The sequence below is a fragment of the Perna viridis genome, chromosome 13 (genome assembly GCF_037379345.1).
Source record: "Perna viridis isolate PV_CMFRI_1.1 ecotype Kerala chromosome 13, ASM3737934v1, whole genome shotgun sequence".
NCBI lineage: Eukaryota > Metazoa > Mollusca > Bivalvia > Mytilida > Mytilidae > Perna > Perna viridis.
The window spans coordinates 30,902,372-30,922,408 of record NC_142457.1 but is presented as its reverse complement, the minus strand read 5'-3'; the positions used below and the strand labels follow the sequence as shown (position 1 = coordinate 30,922,408).

Genomic DNA, 20,037 nt, shown 5'->3' with positions numbered 1-20,037 from the left:
TTCAAATCATCCTAAAGCTTTGGAAATAACTTATGTTTGAGAATATGTGTAATGTCAATCAATTTATTTCATATTGTGTTACAGCTAGTAAAATGGTTAATTTCAGGGAATAGAGTTGAGTTGGTATTCCCATGATTAAAGGACAATCACCTGATGAATTTTAACTGATGGTAGTTAACTAGACAATTGACAGAGTTTTACTTTCTACCAAACTTGGGCTAAAATACCTATGAAATGATAGAAAGTTTAAGGAGATAGACTTATTGTAAGGAACATAAATCTTGAAATCAGTGATATGTTTGTATCTTATTCAATTTCACCAAAGCCTCTCAAGCTTTTGTTTGAAGCAGAATAAAATCAATGCAAGTTAATTAGATGCTTACATAAGATGGATGTAAAATGCTGCATACAAACGTTCCAATGATTTTTAAGAGTTGTGTCCCTTACCTTAGGTCTACCTCCTTAAATCTCCTGAATAATTGTTCATTTAATTACCTTCTAAGGCATTTTATCATGTCATTCAATTTTATTAACTATATTACTTGCTATAAAAGTGGAGTTTGCAAAAATTATGTGAAGCTCAGAACTTTGTATAGGATATTATTCTTTCTTCTACAGGACACCTTCATAATATTTCTGTTTGCTTTATCAGGAACAACTTGTTATTTCTTAAAAAAGGTTCTCACTATAAATTACACTTTGATTGTGAATGCATGTCCTAGGCATGGTTTCTCACACATTAAAAATGTTTTGGAATCAACTGGATTGATTTTTAACATTTCTAAAAAGAAAATTGATTTCTATTTCCAGCTTCAGTTTTAATGTCTTGTAAGATTATTTAGTAAAAATATGATGCATTAATGCTCAAGCAAAGGGCAGGAAAATCATTGTACAAAAAATAGGTTAATTTAAGAAAAGTAGCAGCTTGGTTATTTTATAAATTTAAAATAATTTATAATGTTCATGTTATTGAAAATATTTTGTGGCTTTGTGGGTGTTTTTTTACTACTTTTTGTTACACATTTTACTGTTTACTTTTTTTTTGTGTTATTTATAAAAATAGATATTTTGGTTTTCTTCCTAACATGAAATAATGATTGCTCTTTGTTAACAGCTCCTGAAGAGAGAACAACTGTACAAGAAGAAATTTCAGCAGACTTTCAACTCAGTATTCAGGAAACACCTCAAAAAGGTATGTTTTTTCCTCAAATCCATAATAAATCTAACCCAAATGGGCAGTTTACTTTTAAACCTTAAATCATCTATATGCAGACTTTTCCTTATGCATTTAAGTTCTCTCCCCTACCTTCTGAGTCATGTTGTGTTGGGAATGATATATGAGTCCTTTCCCCTACCTTATTGGTCCTGTTGGGGAGAATGGGAGAATTAATAATGAGTTCTCTCCCCTACCTTGTTAGTCTTGTTTGGAAGAATGAGAAACAGTTATCTCCCGTACTTTCTTAGTTGTGAGGCTATGGCGAATGATTATTTAATTTTTCCTTCCAAACCCAATAAGTTATGTTGTAGTGAGTCCCCCATTACCCAATTTGTCTTGTTGTTTCTTACTATTCATTGTACAATCCATCATAATCATGTAAAAGTTTCTTAAGGGTAGTTAATTTTGTAGCACAGCATTTTAGATTTTCTTCCTTAGATTATCTTCCTTAGTTTGTAGTATAAAATTCCAATTGCATAGATTGAAATACACTGCAATACAAGTGGATATTGTCATTTTAGTTCGCCATAGTGGGATGAATTATTCACTTGCTTGTGGATAGTTATATTGAGGTATACCATATCCAAAACTTTTGAATGGTTGTAGGATTCCTAAAGTGCCAGTCTGTGTGAGAATTTGGCAGTGATTGACGTATAGCCAGAACAAAAAGTAGTTAACTTCCTGTTCTATGAGAACTAAAAGATAAAACAGACTTTTTCTAATATTTTTGATAACCATTGGAATGCACTTCAAAGAACATTTCAGGGGCAGCCTACTTTGTTAACTTTTTTCTAACATTCAAATAAAAAAATAAAATATTTCCTACCATTAAGATAGGTAAATATTAATACTGGAGATATCTGAGTGTAAATGCAATATTGAGTCAGTTGCTCTCTTGTTTTTTGTTTATTTTTTCAACATTATGCCTGCTTGTTACACAGACTTGTACTTAATTTGTCAAGTAAGATATGGCAAAATCCTTCAAGCTGTAGTGTATCTCTTTCCTGGAGATCAGCCTTCAAATCTTCACTTTATCCATTAGATAATGCACATGCCCGCAGGTTTCAACAAGACTTTAATAAAAAAAAAATTTAGAATTGGGAGTATCCCATTTTTATCATATTTAGAAAAGTGGCCATTTTATAACATCCAACAGGAGTTACTTCTTTATTTTATGATATTTCTATTAAGTTTTCTTTGAATCTATCAGTGTGAAGTGATTACAACATGTGAAGACAGATATCATACCTTACAATAAATAGAACCAACAAATGATCAAATGTAGATAAATTTTCCAGCCTTTGATTGTTTTTTTTTATTTTTATTATTATTATTATTATTAATATTTGTTTTGACTTGTATCATCTGTAATCGAACTTTGGATAGTTCCATATATAATGAGGTATGATATCCTTTCCACATCTGTGCAGCTTACTTCATTCATCAATGTGACAGTCACACTGAATTTTTTCAGGTTGTATTTCTTTTGTAAGCACAGTAAATTGGCAAAGGAAATGTCTGTTGTCTTCATCTGCAAAACTGTGCAATAATGGTTGTCATTTGATCTCTTTTCTCACTCGAGCAAGAAAACCAATCTCATTTTGATGATCAGAAATTCAAAAATAAAAATATAATTACCTGTACCTTTTACCTTGATGTCACAACCCTTTAGATGGGTTATTTTTGATCAACATAATATTTATATGTATTCTCACTCAGATGTCACAACTATTGAGAAGGAAGTTTACCCACATGAGGAGATTATTCAAAGTCAGATATCTTCTTCGGTTTCAAACTTTATTGAGACAATTATTGATAATGCCATATCTGAGGTGATGACTAATCTCAGAACAAAACAAACTAAGGTTTTGCCAATAGACACAGGTGAAGTATCTATAAAAGAGATCAAAATAGATATCTCAGAGAAAGTAAAAGAAGAAAAACCTGAAATTACTGAAATCTCTGTCGACAAGGAGAAAACTGAAGTATCTCAGATTGTCATTGAGACCAAGACAGAAAAACCAACTGAAGTAGAAATCTCAGTTGGACCAGAAGAAGTAGTAGCCTCAGAAACGGTTTCTGAAGAAATGCCAGTCATTTCTGAAATAGAAAAACCAAGCGAGAAACCCTCATTTACTGAGGAGGAGGTAGAAACTGTTGTAAAAATAGAAGAAGAAAAACCAGACACTGTAGAAGCTGAGAAAGGTTTCATTCCAGAAATCATTCCAGAGAAGGAAGTTTCTGAAATCTCAGTAACTGCTGAAGACATTACAATTCCTGAGGATATGCAGGAAGAAAAACCTGAAATAACTGAAATCCCAGTGGACAAAGAGAAAACAACAATTTCAAAGGTTGTCATTGAAACCAAGACTGAAAAACCAACCGAGACTGAAATTTCAACAGAAGCTGAAGAAACAGAAATTTCAAAGGAAGTGAAAGAAGAAAAACCTGAAATTACTGAAATCTCTGTTGACAAGGAGAAAACTGAAGTATCTCAGATTGTCATTGAGACCAAGACAGAAAAACCAACTGAAGTAGAAATCTCAGTTGGACCAGAAGAAGTAGTAGCCTCAGAAACGGTATCTGAAGAAACGCCAGTCATTTCTGAAATAGAAAAACCAAGTGAGAAACCCTCAGTTACTGAGGAGGAGGTGGAAACTGTTGTAAAAATAGAAGAAGAAAAACCAGACACTGTAGAAGCTGAGAAAGGTTTCATTCCAGAAATCATTCCAGAGAAGGAAGTTTCTGAAATCTCAGTAACTGCTGAAGACATTACAATTCCTGAGGATATGCAGGAAGAAAAACCTGAAATTACTGAAATCTCTGTTGACAAGGAGAAAACTGAAGTATCTCAGATTGTCATTGAGACCAAGACAGAAAAACCAACTGAAGTAGAAATATCAGTTGGACCAGAAGAAGTAGTAGCCTCAGAAACGGTTTCTGAAGAAATGCCAGTCGTTTCTGAAATAGAAAAACCAAGCGAGAAACCCTCAGTTACTGAGGAGGAGGTAGAAACTGTTGTAAAAATAGAAGAAGAAAATCCAGACACTGTAGAAGCTGAGAAAGGTTTCATTCCAGAAATCATTCCAGAGAAGGAAGTTTCTGAAATCTCAGTAACTGCTGAGGACATTACAATTCCTGAGGATATGCAGGAAGAAAAACCTGAAATTACTGAAATCTCAGTGGACAAAGAGAAAACAACAATTTCAAAGGTTGTCATTGAAACCAAGACTGAAAAACCAACGGACACTGAAATTTCAACAGATATTGAAAGAACAGAAATTTCAGAGGAAGTGAGAGAAGAAAAACCTGAAATTACTGAAATCTCTGTTGACAAGGAGAAAACTGAAGTATCTCAGATTGTCATTGAGACCAAGACAGAAAAACCAACTGAAGTTGAAATCTCAGTTGGACCAGAAGAAGTAGTAGCCTCAGAAACGGTTTCTGAAGAAACGCCAATCATTTCTGAAATAGAAAAACCAAGCGAGAAACCCTCAGTTACTGAGGAGGAGGTAGAAACTGTTGTAAAAATAGAAGAAGAAAAACCAGACACTGTAGAAGCTGAGAAAGGTTTCATTCCAGAAATCATTCCAGAGAAGGAAGTTTCTGAAATCTCAATAACTGCTGAAGACATTACAATTCCTGAGGATATGCAGGAAGAAAAACCTGAAATTACTGAAATCTCTGTTGACCAGGAGAAAACTGAAGTATCTCAGATTGTCATTGAGACCAAGACAGAAAAACCAACTGAAGAAGAAATTTCAGTTGGACTAGAAGAAGTAGTAGCCTCAGAAATGGTTTCTGAAGAAATGCCAATCATTTCTGAAATAGAAAAACCAATCGAGAAACCTTTAGTTACTGAGGAGGAGGTGGAAACTGTTGTAAAAATAGAAGAAGAAAATCCAGACACTGTAGAAGCTGAGAAAGGTTTCATTCCAGAAATCATTCCAGAGAAGGAAGTTTCTGAAATCTCAGTAACTGCTGAGGACATTACAATTCCTGAGGATATGCAGGAAGAAAAACCTGAAATTACTGAAATCTCAGTGGACAAAGAGAAAACAACAATTTCAAAGGTTGTCATTGAAACCAAGACTGAAAAACCAACGGACACTGAAATTTCAACAGATATTGAAAGAACAGAAATTTCAGAGGAAGTGAGAGAAGAAAAACCTGAAATTACTGAAATCTCTGTTGACAAGGAGAAAACTGAAGTATCTCAGATTGTCATTGAGACCAAGACAGAGAAACCCACTGAAGTAGAAATCTCAGTTGGACCAGAAGAAGTAGTAGCCTCAGAAACGGTATCTGAAGAAACGCCAATCATTTCTGAAATAGAAAAACCAAGCGAGAAACCCTCAGTTACTGAGGAGGAGGTAGAAACTGTTGTAAAAATAGAAGAAGAAAAACCAGACACTGTAGAAGCTGAGAAAGGTTTCATTCCAGAAATCATTCCAGAGAAGGAAGTTTCTGAAATCTCAATAACTGCTGAAGACATTACAATTCCTGAGGATATGCAGGAAGAAAAACCTGAAATTACTGAAATCTCTGTTGACCAGGAGAAAACTGAAGTATCTCAGATTGTCATTGAGACCAAGACAGAAAAACCAACTGAAGAAGAAATCTCAGTTGGACTAGAAGAAGTAGTAGCCTCAGAAATGGTTTCTGAAGAAATGCCAATCATTTCTGAAATAGAAAAACCAATCGAGAAACCTTTAGTTACTGAGGAGGAGGTAGAAACTGTTGTAAAAATAGAAGAAGAAAAACCAGACACTGTAGAAGCTGAGAAAGGTTTCATTCCAGAAATCATCCCAGAGAAGGAAGTTTCTGAAATCTCAATAACTGCTGAAGACATTACAATTCCTGAGGATATGCAGGAAGAAAAACCTGAAATTACTGAAATCTCTGTTGACAAGGAGAAAACTGAAGTATCTCAGATTGTCATTGAGACCAAGACAGAAAAACCCACTGAAGTAGAAATCTCAGTTGGACCAGAAGAAGTAGTAGCCTCAGAAACGGTATCTGAAGAAACGCCAGTCATTTCTGAAATAGAAAAACCAAGCGAGAAACCCTCAGTTACTGAGGAGGAGGTAGAAACTGTTGTAAAAATAGAAGAAGAAAAACCAGACACTGTAGAAGCTGAGAAAGGTTTCATTCCAGAAATCATTCCAGAGAAGGAAGTTTCTGAAATCTCAATAACTGCTGAAGACATTACAATTCCTGAGGATATGCAGGAAGAAAAACCTGAAATTACTGAAATCTCTGTTGACCAGGAGAAAACTGAAGTATCTCAGATTGTCATTGAGACCAAGACAGAAAAACCAACTGAAGAAGAAATCTCAGTTGGACTAGAAGAAGTAGTAGCCTCAGAAATGGTTTCTGAAGAAATGCCAATCATTTCTGAAATAGAAAAACCAATCGAGAAACCTTTAGTTACTGAGGAGGAGGTAGAAACTGTTGTAAAAATAGAAGAAGAAAAACCAGACACTGTAGAAGCTGAGAAAGGTTTCATTCCAGAAATCATCCCAGAGAAGGAAGTTTCTGAAATCTCAATAACTGCTGAAGACATTACAATTCCTGAGGATATGCAGGAAGAAAAACCTGAAATTACTGAAATCTCTGTTGACCAGGAGAAAACTGAAGTATCTCAGAATGTCATTGAGACCAAGACAGAAAAACCAACTGAAGAAGAAATCTCAGTTGGACTAGAAGAAGTAGTAGCCTCAGAAATGGTTTCTGAAGAAATGCCAATCATTTCTGAAATAGAAAAACCAATCGAGAAACCTTTAGTTACTGAGGAGGAGGTAGAAACTGTTGTAAAAATAGAAGAAGAAAAACCAGACACTGTAGAAGCTGAGAAAGGTTTCATTCCAGAAATCATCCCAGAGAAGGAAGTTTCTGAAATCTCAGTAACTGCTGAAGACATTACAATTCCTGAGGATATGCAGGAAGAGAAACCTGAAATAACTGAAATCTCAGTGGACAAAGAGAAAACAACAATTTCAAAGGTTGTCATTGAAACCAAGACTGAAATTTCAACAGAAGCTAAAGAAACAGAAATTTCAAAGGAAGTGAAAGAAGAAAAACCTGAAATTACTGAAATCTCTGTTGACAAGGAGAAAACTGAAGTATCTCAGATTGTCATTGAGACCAAGACAGAAAAACCAACTGAAGTAGAAATCTCAGTTGGACCAGAAGAAGTAGTAGTCTCAGAAACGGTTTCTGAAGAAACGCCAGTCGTTTCTGAAATAGAAAAAGCAATCGAGAAACCCTCATTTACTGAGGAGGAGGAGGTGGAAACTGTTGTAAAAATAGAAGAAGAAAAACCAGACACTGTAGAAGCTGAGAAAGGTTTCATTCCAGAAATCATTCCAGAGAAGGAAGTTTCTGAAATCTCAGTAACTGCTGAAGACATTACAATTCCTGAGGATATGCAGGAAGAAAAACCTGAAATTACTGAAATCTCAGTGGACAAAGAGAAAACAACAATTTCAAAGGTTGTCATTGAAACCAAGACTGAAAAACCAACGGACACTGAAATTTCAACAGATATTGAAAGAACAGAAATTTCAGAGGAAGTGAGAGAAGAAAAACCTGAAATTACTGAAATCTCTGTTGACAAGGAGAAAACTGAAGTATCTCAGATTGTCATTGAGACCAAGACAGAAAAACCAACTGAAGTAGAAATCTCAGTTGGACCAGAAGAAGTAGTAGCCTCAGAAACGGTTTCTGAAGAAACGCCAATCATTTCTGAAATAGAAAAACCAAGTGAGAAACCCTCAGTTACTGAGGAGGAGGTAGAAACTGTTGTTAAAATAGAAGAAGAAAAACCAGACACTGTAGAAGCTGAGAAAGGTTTCATTCCAGAAATCATTCCAGAGAAGGAAGTTTCTGAAATCTCAATAACTGCTGAAGACATTACAATTCCTGAGGATATGCAGGAAGAAAAACCTGAAATTACTGAAATCTCTGTTGACCAGGAGAAAACTGAAGTATCTCAGATTGTCATTGAGACCAAGACAGAAAAACCAACTGAAGAAGAAATCTCAGTTGGACTAGAAGAAGTAGTAGCCTCAGAAATGGTTTCTGAAGAAATGCCAATCATTTCTGAAATAGAAAAACCAATCGAGAAACCTTTAGTTACTGAGGAGGAGGTAGAAACTGTTGTTAAAATAGAAGAAGAAAAACCAGACACTGTAGAAGCTGAGAAAGGTTTCATTCCAGAAATCATTCCAGAGAAGGAAGTTTCTGAAATCTCAATAACTGCTGAAGACATTACAATTCCTGAGGATATGCAGGAAGAAAAACCTGAAATTACTGAAATCTCTGTTGACAAGGAGAAAACTGAAGTATCTCAGATTGTAATTGAGACCAAGACAGAAAAACCAACTGAAGAAGAAATCTCAGTTGGACTAGAAGAAGTAGTAGCCTCAGAAACGGTTTCTGAAGAAATGCCAGTCATTTCTGAAATAGAAAAAGCAATCGAGAAACCCTCATTTACTGAGGAGGAGGAGGTAGAAACTGTTGTAAAAATAGAAGAAAAACCAGACACTGTAGAAGCTGAGAAAGGTTTCATTCCAGAAATCATTCCAGAGAAGGAAGTTTCTGAAATCTCAGTAACTGCTGAAGACATTACAATTCCTGAGGATATGCAGGAAGAAAAACCTGAAATAACTGAAATCCCAGTGGACAAAGAGAAAACAACAATTTCAAAGGTTGTCATTGAAACCAAGACTGAAAAGCCAACTGAGACTGAAATTTCATTAGAAGCTGAAGAAACAGAAATTTCAAAGGAAGTGAAAGAAGAAAAACCTGAAATTACTGAAATCTCTGTTGACAAGGAGAAAACTGAAGTATCTCAGATTGTCATTGAGACCAAGACAGAAAAACCAACTGAAGTAGAAATCTCAGTTGGACCAGAAGTAGTAGCCTCAGAAACGGTTTCTGAAGAAACGCCAGTCATTTCTGAAATAGAAAAACCAAGTGAGAAACCCTCAGTTACTGAGGAGGAGGTAGAAACTGTTGTTAAAATAGAAGAAGAAAAACCAGACACTGTAGAAGCTGAGAAAGGTTTCATTCCAGAAATCATTCCAGAGAAGGAAGTTTCTGAAATCACAGTAACTGCTGAAGACATTACAATTCCTGAGGATATGCAGGAAGAAAAACCTGAAATAACTGAAATCTCAGTGGACAAAGAGAAAACAACAATTTCAAAGGTTGTCATTGAAACCAAGACTGAAAAGCCAACCGAGACTGAAATTTCATTAGAAGCTGAAGAAACAGAAATTTCCGAGGAGGTGAAAGAAGAAAAACCTGAAATTACTGAAATCTCTGTTGACAAGGAGAAAACTGAAGTATCTCAGATTGTCATTGAGACCAAGACAGAAAAACCCACTGAAGTAGAAATCTCAGTTGGACCAGAAGAAGTAGTAGCCTCAGAAACGGTATCTGAAGAAATGCCAGTCATTTCTGAAATAGAAAAACCAAGCGAGAAACCCTCAGTTACTGAGGAGGAGGTAGAAACTGTTGTAAAAATAGAAGAAGAAAAACCAGACACTGTAGAAGCTGAGAAAGGTTTCATTCCAGAAATCATTCCAGAGAAGGAAGTTTCTGAAATCTCAGTAACTGCTGAAGACATTACAATTCCTGAGGATATGCAGGAAGAAAAACCTGAAATTACTGAAATCTCTGTTGACAAGGAGAAAACTGAAGTATCTCAGGTTGTCATTGAGACCAAGACTGAAAAACCAACTGAAGTAGAAATCTCAGTTGGACCAGAAGAAGTAGTAGCCTCAGAAACGATTTTTGAAGAAACGCCAATCATTTCTGAAATAGAAAAACCAATCGAGAAACCCTCAGTTACTGAGGAGGAGGTAGAAACTGTTGTAAAAATAGAAGAAAAACCAGACACTGTAAAAGTTGAGAAAGGTTTCATTCCAGAAATCATTCCAGAGAAGGAAGTTTCTGAAATCTCAATAACTGCTGAAGACATTACAATTCCTGAGGATATGCAGGAAGAAAAACCTGAAATAACTGAAATCTCAGTGGACAAAGAGAAAACAACAATTTCAAAGGTTATCATTGAAACCAAGACTGAAAAACCAACCAAGACTGGAATTTCAACAGAAGCCGAAAAAACAGAAATTTCAAAGGAAGTGAAAGAAGAAAAACCTGAAATTACTGAATTCTCTGTTGACAAGGAGAAAACTGAAGTGTCTCAGATTGTCATTGAGACCAAGACAGAAAAACCAACTGAAGTAGAAATCTCAGTTGGACCAGAAGAAGTAGTAGCCTCAGAAATGGTATCTGAAGAAACGCCAGTCATTTCTGAAATAGAAAAACCAAGTGAGAAACCCTCAGTTACTGAGGAGGAGGTAGAAACTGTTATAAAGATAGAAGAAGAAAAAACAGACACTGTAGAAGCCAAGAAAAGTTTCATTCCAGAAATCATTCCAGAGAAAGCGATTTCTGAAATTTCAGTAATTTCTGAAAAACTGGATAATGTTGTACCAGAAGAAGAGCAAGACAAGTCAGTTTCTTCAGATATGGCAAAAATGGAAAGTTTACAATCAGAAATTTCTGACATTGAAATAGCTCCTTCTGAAGTGTCCACTCTTCATGAAGTAAAACAGGAGTCATTGAAAGGTAGTAAATTTCTCAGCATAGGACTTGGCTGTTGGTTAGAGGTCTTTTAATAGGCAACGAAACCTGTGTATACCAAACTTCTTTTATATACTTGTCCGTTGAAGGAGGTAGACCTAGGGTAAGGCACATAACTCTTGAAATCAATGATATGTTTGTATCATATTCAATTTCACCAAAGCCGTTCAAGCTTTTATTTGAAACAGAATGAAATCAATCCAAGTTACTTTGATGCTGACATGAGATTGATGTAAAATGCTGAATACAAACGTTCCAATGATTTGTATGAGTTGTGTCCCTTACCCTAGGTCTTCTGCCTTAAGATTTATGCAAGTATAGAAGTAGGGGATTAGTCAAAATGTCTTGTCATCTTTTTGTAATAACTTAAGATTTTTTGTTAAATATATCAATTATGGTTGGGAAAGTAAATAAGTAAGTCCAAACAATTTAGTTGAATTCTATTCAAGGACAGATGCGGAAATTAACAAAAACTAATGGAGGGGTTTCTCATCCAGAAATTTATAGAAAGGGCAAGGGGTGTGTTCTAGGCCAAAATTGTGTACAAAACTAACAGAGTTTTTCTCTAAAAGGGGAAGGGTTTCCTATGTACACCCCTCTCCCAAGGCATTTTTTTTTTGTCATCTGTATTTATTACTTTGAGTTATCTTTCCTTGATTTGTTTAGGGTTTGGTTGACGCAGGTTTCATTGTAATATGTGTATTCTGTCTGACATTACTCTTATATGCTAAAAATTAAAGGCTAGAAAAATATTTTATTAGAATTTTTATTTCTAAGTCGAAATTAGTGAAACATGTTTATACCCAACCCCTGTAGATTTTGTCCAGTTTATGCAGGTGTTCCTGTTGCTCATATTCAGAGTGCATCTAAAATTATATGAAAGAATGCAAAAAGGTGACTGGTTAAGACAGGTTCAAGGGTTCTGTTTAGACAGGTTACACTGTATATCCAAAAATAAAAAAGAAATTTTGGTTGTATATTATTTCATTTTTCATTTTGATGTATTTGTTTTACTGCACAAAAAATATTCAGGGAAATTAGCATTCAATAATTATTACCTGTAATTACATCTATCTGTCACTCAAAAATTAACATTGATTTTAATTTTGACCAGAAAGACCTCTCTACCATAGTCAAGTCACAGTATGCTATATTTAGAGCTGTGTGTGTGGTTCTACTGACCAAAATATAACACTCAACCACAGCTTAGTTTTTTTGGCCACACTTTGTCTTTGTTCATGGCCTATAAAGATGATGGCAGAATTATGGCTTCACATGTCCATGTTATTGGCCTTTAAAAGCTGATGGCAGATTGATTTTTATTTCAAATGAATTTGTATTTTTTTAGAAATAAATGCAGGCTTCAAAGTTTGCATGAGATGCATGTGGTTTGTTGCCTTTTGTCAATGGAAATGTCCTTTCAAACATTGACGGTACATGTTCGAGAATGCATGGTGTGAAACCAGTTTATTAGGGTTTTGTTTGGGGGCGCAAAGGGGTAATTAGGATATTTGTATCTTTAGAAAATGAAACTTTTGTTTGACAAAAAATTATAACAAACTTGTTCTTTACATAAAGTAGCCTCCACATCCATGATCAGTTATGGATGTAGACCTAGGGTAAGGGACATAACTCTTGAAACCAGTGATATGTTTGTATCATACTCAATTTCCCCAAAGCCTCTCAAGCTTTTGTTTGAAGCAGAATAAAACCAATTCAAGTTAATTAGGTGCTTACACAAGATAGATGTAAAATGCTGCATACAAATGTTCCAATGATTTTTAAGAGCTGTGTCCCTTATCCTAGGTCTACTTATTGACATTTTTACTTGAAAAATTCTTAAAAGATTCTTCTCTTAATATTTTCCTCTTTTTGACAAAAGTAATGTCATGAGTCTTTAATTCAGTTGTTGTAGTGCACTGATTCAGTCAAAATAGTGGAAAGCTTGGTGATTCTGTACTGAAAACATTTTTGGGCATGAGTTCAAATTAAGCAGAAATTATGTTTATGAAGCTGGTTGGCTAGATATATGAGCTGCTTAGTGGTTCTTGTGGTTTAAGAATTAAATGTTTGCAGCAAGTTTAGCTAGAAAGGGTCATAAAAAGATTTAAATTTTCTTGATGTGTCTTTTCTCCTATTAAATTGCACTGAACTAATTAGACTTCTCAAATTAATGAAATTACATTGTTTGCTTTTACTTTTTACATATCTGTACTTAAGATTATCTTTATTAATCTTTTAGTGGTTTTTTTGGTACTTTTTAATTTTACTTTCACTCACATTATTTTTACTTTCACTTTGACTTTTACAGTTTGCTCAGTTCAATTTACCAGTTCTAAGAATAGTTTGAACATTTGTAAAGTGAAAGTAGACTTAGTTGTCTTATTTTTTTATAGGTGAGGATGTTGAAACAGCTTTTACCTTGGCTGAAACTCTGTCAGAGAAAGAGAAACTTACTGCTGGTGAGTCTTTTACAAGAATTTACTAAATGATACTGGTTTCAGGCACAGCAGCACTTCATGTGGGTGTACAGATTGTTATAATAAATCAGAGATGTTGGAAATGTTAATTAGACGGACAATAAAAGCAAATATATGATTTCTATGGGGAGGAGCTAGAATCAAATTTTGTGTCCTGAATTTTTTTCAGTATTATTTCTGACTTGACTTTATTTTTTTTCTAGCCAAGCCTGGATTTACCCAATTGTTCATCTTAGATTTTGTTAATCATTAAATTTGATCCTAGCCCCCATAAAAATCACATGGTTGCTCCCTTACAACAAAAGGGTTCTTGTCTTCTACTTTTATTATTATTTTTTATTATTATTCAATTGGTCTATCTGTTTGAGATCAAAATTAGTCCAATATTTGAAATAAATTTCTTTGTATTTGCCAATCAAATATTCAGTATGTCATTGCTTTCAGTATTTCAGGCATGATTAAAATTTCAATATTTATATCAATACAGCTACAGTGGATATATCAAAGAGACAACAATCTCACCGTGATAAAAAAAAATGTCAGCATGATTAAGAATTTCAATATTAAATTTGTCCATAATTGAAAATGAAGCACAATAAAAATGGGTTCTTTTTCTATTCATAGAAGAAGAGAAGGAGAGAATATCTGACGAAGAAAGAAGATCTCTTTCTGTTTCCTCCGAAGATGTAGAAGAGAAGGTTGTTGAGGAAATAAGAGAACAACAAACTCCAGTAGAAGAAGAAACCACCATTACTGAAGAAAAGACTGAAGCTCCTTTGGAATTTAGTATGTGTCATTATATAAGCCCATCTATTGACTGATGCATTATGTCTCATTGTATAGGCCTGTTTATTGACTGATGTAGTACATGTCATTATATAGGCCCGTTTATTGACTGATGTAGTACATGTCATTATATAGGCCCGTCTATTGACTGATGTAGTACATGTCATTATATAGGCCTGTCTATTGACTGATGCATTATGTGTCATTGTATAGGCCTATCTATTGACTGATGTAGTGTTTGTCATTGTATAGGTCAGTCTATTGACTGATGCAATATGTGTCATTATATAGGATGTCTATTGACTGATGCATTGTGGTACAAAGTATAACATTGTCTGTCAGTCTGTTGACATGATGTTTGATTACTCCAAAATGCTCTGGATTTTAATGATTTTATTGATATAATGTTAACCTTCCTTTCAATTTATTTGTTACAAAATTATGGATCTGAATAATTAATATGAATTCTTTAGAATTAAGAATTTGTTTAAGAAAGTATACAGCACAGCATAAACATTTTGCTGCGTAAAATATTTTAAGAATATAGTACATTTCTTTATTTGAAATAAAACCTTTAAAATGTTTTTATGTGCTTGCCAAAAATGTTGTCTTGTATGAGAAACTGTATGCTTATGTTTCCTTCACAGCTGTTGAAGAAAAAGAGATAACCAAAGCTCCCGAAGTTGTCCAATACTTACAAGATGTTTCTGCACAAGATGGAGGCCAGACAACCTTAGTTTGCAAGGTCACTGGGTTGCCAAGGCCAACAGTCACATGGTACAAGGGTGAGGAAATGATATTCCCGTCAGAAGAATTCAAGCTCACATATGAAGGTGATGAATGCTCGCTGTTCATTGCTGATGTGTATCCCGAAGATGCTGGACAGTACAAGGTTGTTGCTAAAAATGATGTTGGTACTGCCATGACAACCTGTGAACTTGTTGTGCTCGGTATGTGAGATGTTTGTTATATTGTTGATAGTGAAATCAAACAGAATTTAGGCCATTAAAATGCCATTTGATAATTGGGTCTCAAAATATCTTTAGCAGAATAAGGACATTCAACTATTAAGTACTAGAATCAGGCAAAATTGAAAAATAATGAATCATGCTCAGAAAAAAACACACAGATTTGACAATATGGACATAAAGCATATGGTCTATTTAAGATGAATTGATGGTTTGTTTGTCTTAGAAAAGTCAGAGGATGCAGAAAAGTGAGTTCAAAGTAACTGTAGAATGATAGTGAAAAAGTGAGTTGCCTCCCTTTGATGATGAAATTGCAATGCATTTTATCTAATTTATACTTGTAATTACTGACACTTTAAAAAGTAATGAATGCCTTTTCTGCATTTTAAATAACATTTTGAATAAGATTTTATGGAAAGACTTAAATTCCACGATGATTCACCTACTGCCTGACTCTTACAGAGAATAGTACTTAAAGGAAAAAAATGACTAAACATGAAGACAAAACTTATTGTCCCAGGTTTGATTCCCAACCAGTCTTATTTGGGGAGTAAATGGCCTTCTGCTGCTATAAATACAATTTGTTTCATTTATTACAGCCCCAGAAGAAACCATTGAAGAGCCTGAATGGATGGCTCCATCCTTTGTACAGAAACCTAAATTCCAAACAGTTGATGTTGGGCAAAGAGTTACCTTCGAGGCCAAAATTGTGGCCAATCCTGGACCACAGGTAATAACCTTTGAATAAAGACCAGGAGAAATAGGAACTAACATGTTTCAATGTTTCATATGAGAACTTTGACATAATAAAAAAAAATTGTGTTCATGCATTATTTTGCCTGAACAAATGACTAATAATACCCTAGAGACTACCCTCTTCTAATTCTCTGACTCCAAGCCTGTAAAACTTTTGCAGCAGGCAACATTTCAAAATTAAGAGTCAAAGTGTTATTAAAAAAGTTAATCACTTTATAAAGGTAATCAACAAGTTTTTTTAAACAGACAAAGAAGTTCAAAAATTATTCAATCAAAATTTATACTAAAGAGCAGCTCTTTATTAATATGATTATGTTGTATTTGAAACTATTCTTACATGGATTTTCTTTGTCCATAGATACACTGAATCAAGAATGACATATTTCAGAATATCCAAGATAACTGCAAATTCTATATGGCCACAATTCAAAATAGGGGCCCTCTTTGAAAGTCTTAAAAATTCAACCAAATTGAATGGAACTTGGTTTTGAACTAATTCATTTTTTTATAGTTTTTTTAACTGTTTGGGAATGTAAGGGGACTTAAGTAACTTCATTTGTAAGCACAGCTTAAAACTTTCTTACATGGGTATTTCTTTGTCCATAGGTACACTGGACCAAGAATGACATGCCACTTTCTAGTGACAAGAAAACACAGATTGACACAATTCAAGATGACCACCTTTTCCACACAACAATCACCATCCAGGATGTCCTAGCTGAAGATGCAGGAACCTACAAAGTCATAGCTCAGAATGATCACGGAGAATCAACTGTCTCTGTCTCTCTCCTGGTGAAAAGTAAGTATCCATGGCAACTAAATTGAGATTTCTATATGTAAAATATAATGATGATATCAGCAATAGCAAACTTTTTTAATCTCATGTGGATGTAGAGATTATTAGATTATTTGATATTTTTTCAATGAGAGACAAGATGAGCAGGAGAAACTCCCAGGAGTTGAAAAAAAAAAATTATCGCTGTTTTGCAGAAGTGTAAAGTATTAGTTTTCTTTTGTTTTCAGTTTTCCTGACCTAAATATGTAAGTTTGATAAGCACTGCAAAGTTTCCTTTAAGGACTATTTTTCGGCAGAGTGCTACGTAACATCATGTATGTTGTGCAGCTGTGCTGTAATTTTCATTCTTTCTTGATTGGCATAAGATTGAAAATTACTGTATAGCAAGATCAAAGGGATTTGAAACAAAATAGTAATAAACATATATGACTATAGATTTCCATTTAATCTTGATTGTTGTTTTTGGATTTATAGGACCATCAGGCCCAGAACAAACTGACTTCAGGGACCAACTCCAAACCCAAGTGTAAGTACTTTGGGACTTGAGAAAATTTCAAGATGTTTTTTTTAAGTTTGACAATTTTCTGTAATAGCTCCACTTAAAGTCTTAGAATTAAAGAGGTCACATCCAATTAAGAACATTTTGTAAAGAAAATGCCTGTTAAAGGTTGTTTTTTTTTTATAATTTTTAACTATTTGAATATTTTATTTATATATTTTTTTGGGAATCATTAAGTGTAAGTGTTTGTAAGAATCAGGCCAAATGGGAAAAATCAGAAACATGTTTGTCAAAACCCCACTGATATGACAATGTAATATCACTGAAGGTTACTTTCTCTATTATTATTTTGTGTGGTATGATTTTCTAACTCAATGCTGCAGCATTATATGGAATATCTTGTTTGGTTTCCTTGATTCTGATGATGCAAATAGTCTAATTACACTATCAAAATGATGGGTTTTTTTTCATGTTTCACCTACTGCCTGATTCTTACAGAGACTGATACTTGATGCCTCTTTATTGGAGTATTAATTTTCATTGCATGATCAAATTACAAGAGAAAATAAGTTTTTAGGATGTAATGATCAGAAATGACCGGTGTATATTGTTAGAATGATAAAAAATAGTATTATTTTGTTTAGTTTATAACATTGTGACTCTAGTAGCAGTAGAAATTGTGTCATGTTTTCAAAATCTGTTGTGATTTTTTTTTCAAATTAAAACATTAAAGATGCATGTAATAGTTAATATTAACATCAATGCAAAGAAAAAATTGTATTATAGTTTATTGAGTATTAAGTGCCATTATAGAACATAGTATTGACACAATTGGAACTCCTAAGCCTTTCTAGTTACACTAAAGAAAAACCTTGGAGGCAAAAGAATTTGTCCAGAATTTGATCGATTTGGTTTTAAAATTATAGTCTTACTGGTTGAAATTTTTACTTCTTTTTTTCCTAGCTCCTTGCTTTGTGCCAAAATTCTTGACAGAGTTATTGTTCTTTATTTCTAGTGATATTAACCAATTTTTTTAATGCCACCTGGTGGATAGAACTACTTTGAGTCATGTATGACTACAATTCAGGCATTTTTTTCAAAAAGATATACTCCTTTCTGCATCCGAGTTTATTTTTAGTGTAGCAGAAATGGCCGAATAGTTTCGATAGAGTATTGACAGTGAGTTACTAATCTTTTTCCATATATTTCCAAAGGGTAAACTTTTGTTATATTGGGACATTTTCACCATTTTCTATTTTTTAGGGAATGCAAGTTGTGGAAAATTTAGTTGGTTGTATTTAATTACATTCTGCATTTAATGTAATTTGTAGTACTAATGAATACAAGAAATGTGCATTGAAAAGGGGGATAATATTATTTTGCATGGCTAATTAGCATGATGTTTGTATTGTGTGATGTATAGGAAAACAAAAGTTGGAATGAAATTTAAAGCTGAGCAGAAAGACTTCCGTAGCTTACTACAGAAATCCACTGTCAAGTCCAAGTAAGTTGAAAAAAATTTAATTGAAAAAAGTCGTCACAAGTTACTAGTACCTCCCTTGATAAATGAATTTGTATATAAATTGACCTTTTTGTGTATTATTCTTTCTACACTTTTCTACATAATGGACTCCCTTTCTTGGAAGATCACATAGAAATTTCTGCCACATCTTTTTAATAAAGTTCCCGAGATTCCTTGCCCATCAGTAGAAAATGACCCTAAATTATCTCCCCTTATGTTTGTATGGTCATTTCCTTCACTCTACACTTCCCTTTATATATTGCCACATTTCTTGAGAGTTAAGGAATACATTTTAATCCAGTTCCTTCTACTTAACCAAAATATCCATTGATTCCAACAGTATTACCATTAAATTTGAATGATACCAAAGCCATTGAAATACTAGTGTTTGGGCATGAATGCATGTATGGCATGTAAAATAGTCCATTAGAGCAAGAACTAAACTTTGAGGATTCAAATGTTACTATTTAAAGCATGTGTATGGTTCAAAAACTTGTTTTGGAGAAGGATTGTGTAAAAATAATTTTGGGAAAGGGGGTTAAATATTTGTTTTGAAGCAGACAAAAATGTGTACCTCCGTAAAATGGAACAATAACTCTATAATGATTGTACAACAGAACATGAGCCCAAAGTCAGTGATATGTTTGTATCATATTCAATTTCACAAAGCCTGTCTAGCTTTCATTTGAAAATGAATGAAATCAGTCCAAGTTACTTTGATGCTTACATGACATTGATGTAAAATGATGAATACAAACATTCAAATGATTTGTAAGAGTTTTGTCCCTTACCCTAGGTCTACCTTCTTAAGATACAGACATGATTATGACTGAATGATTTATATTAACAGGAAATTTGAGTCAGATGTTACTGGAGAGGAAATTGAAGATTTACCTGAAGCTGAACAAAAAGACTTCAGAGAAGTCCTCAAAAAGGTGAGCTTTGTGAAAAACAGTAACTTACACCATTCTCCAAATAAGTTATTTTCACTAAGAAATCAATAAATGTGTTTCCTCCAGTCACATTTTTTCCTTTTAGACTACTTTCTTGCCACTTGAGAAGGGGGTTGCCTTTTGATATTCCTTGGTACCAATTAGTCACAGAAACATCCAATGCTCAACTTCGTCATATCATTAACAGTGCATTAGCATAGAACAATATCATCCACACATTCCTTTCTCAAATTCAGTAATTTTGATTGGCCATATTTTGAGATATTGAACTGAAAATTTTTCAGTTTTTGTTTCAGATCATTCCAACTGGGCAAACCATATCTGATTTTATTTGTGTATGAATCAGCCTATTCATTTTAATATATTCAACATTGTAAAATAAAGAATCTTTCAATTATTTTTTT

At 33.9% G+C, this 20,037-nt stretch overlaps 1 protein-coding gene across 5 annotated transcripts in view; it reads left to right on the top strand.

Moving 5' to 3' along the window:
• The window catches only part of LOC148600311 (uncharacterized), a 322,920-nt gene that overhangs the window by 166,415 nt on the left and 136,468 nt on the right, over positions 1–20,037 (top strand). For 3 of the 5 annotated variants that reach the window (XM_088557824.1, XM_088557823.1, XM_088557822.1), the window contains 11 exons: positions 1,115–1,192; positions 2,936–3,363; positions 4,222–10,858; positions 13,270–13,335; positions 13,978–14,139; positions 14,787–15,089; positions 15,707–15,837; positions 16,470–16,662; positions 17,134–17,185; positions 18,582–18,662; positions 19,531–19,615. In XM_088557824.1, the coding sequence (XP_088413950.1) occupies positions 1,115–1,192; positions 2,936–3,363; positions 4,222–10,858; positions 13,270–13,335; positions 13,978–14,139; positions 14,787–15,089; positions 15,707–15,837; positions 16,470–16,662; positions 17,134–17,185; positions 18,582–18,662; positions 19,531–19,615 (8,216 nt within the window). The remainder of the gene's footprint in view (positions 1–1,114; positions 1,193–2,935; positions 3,364–4,221; positions 10,859–13,269; positions 13,336–13,977; positions 14,140–14,786; positions 15,090–15,706; positions 15,838–16,469; positions 16,663–17,133; positions 17,186–18,581; positions 18,663–19,530; positions 19,616–20,037) is intronic. The other 2 variants (XM_088557826.1, XM_088557825.1) reach the window with 1 other exon arrangement.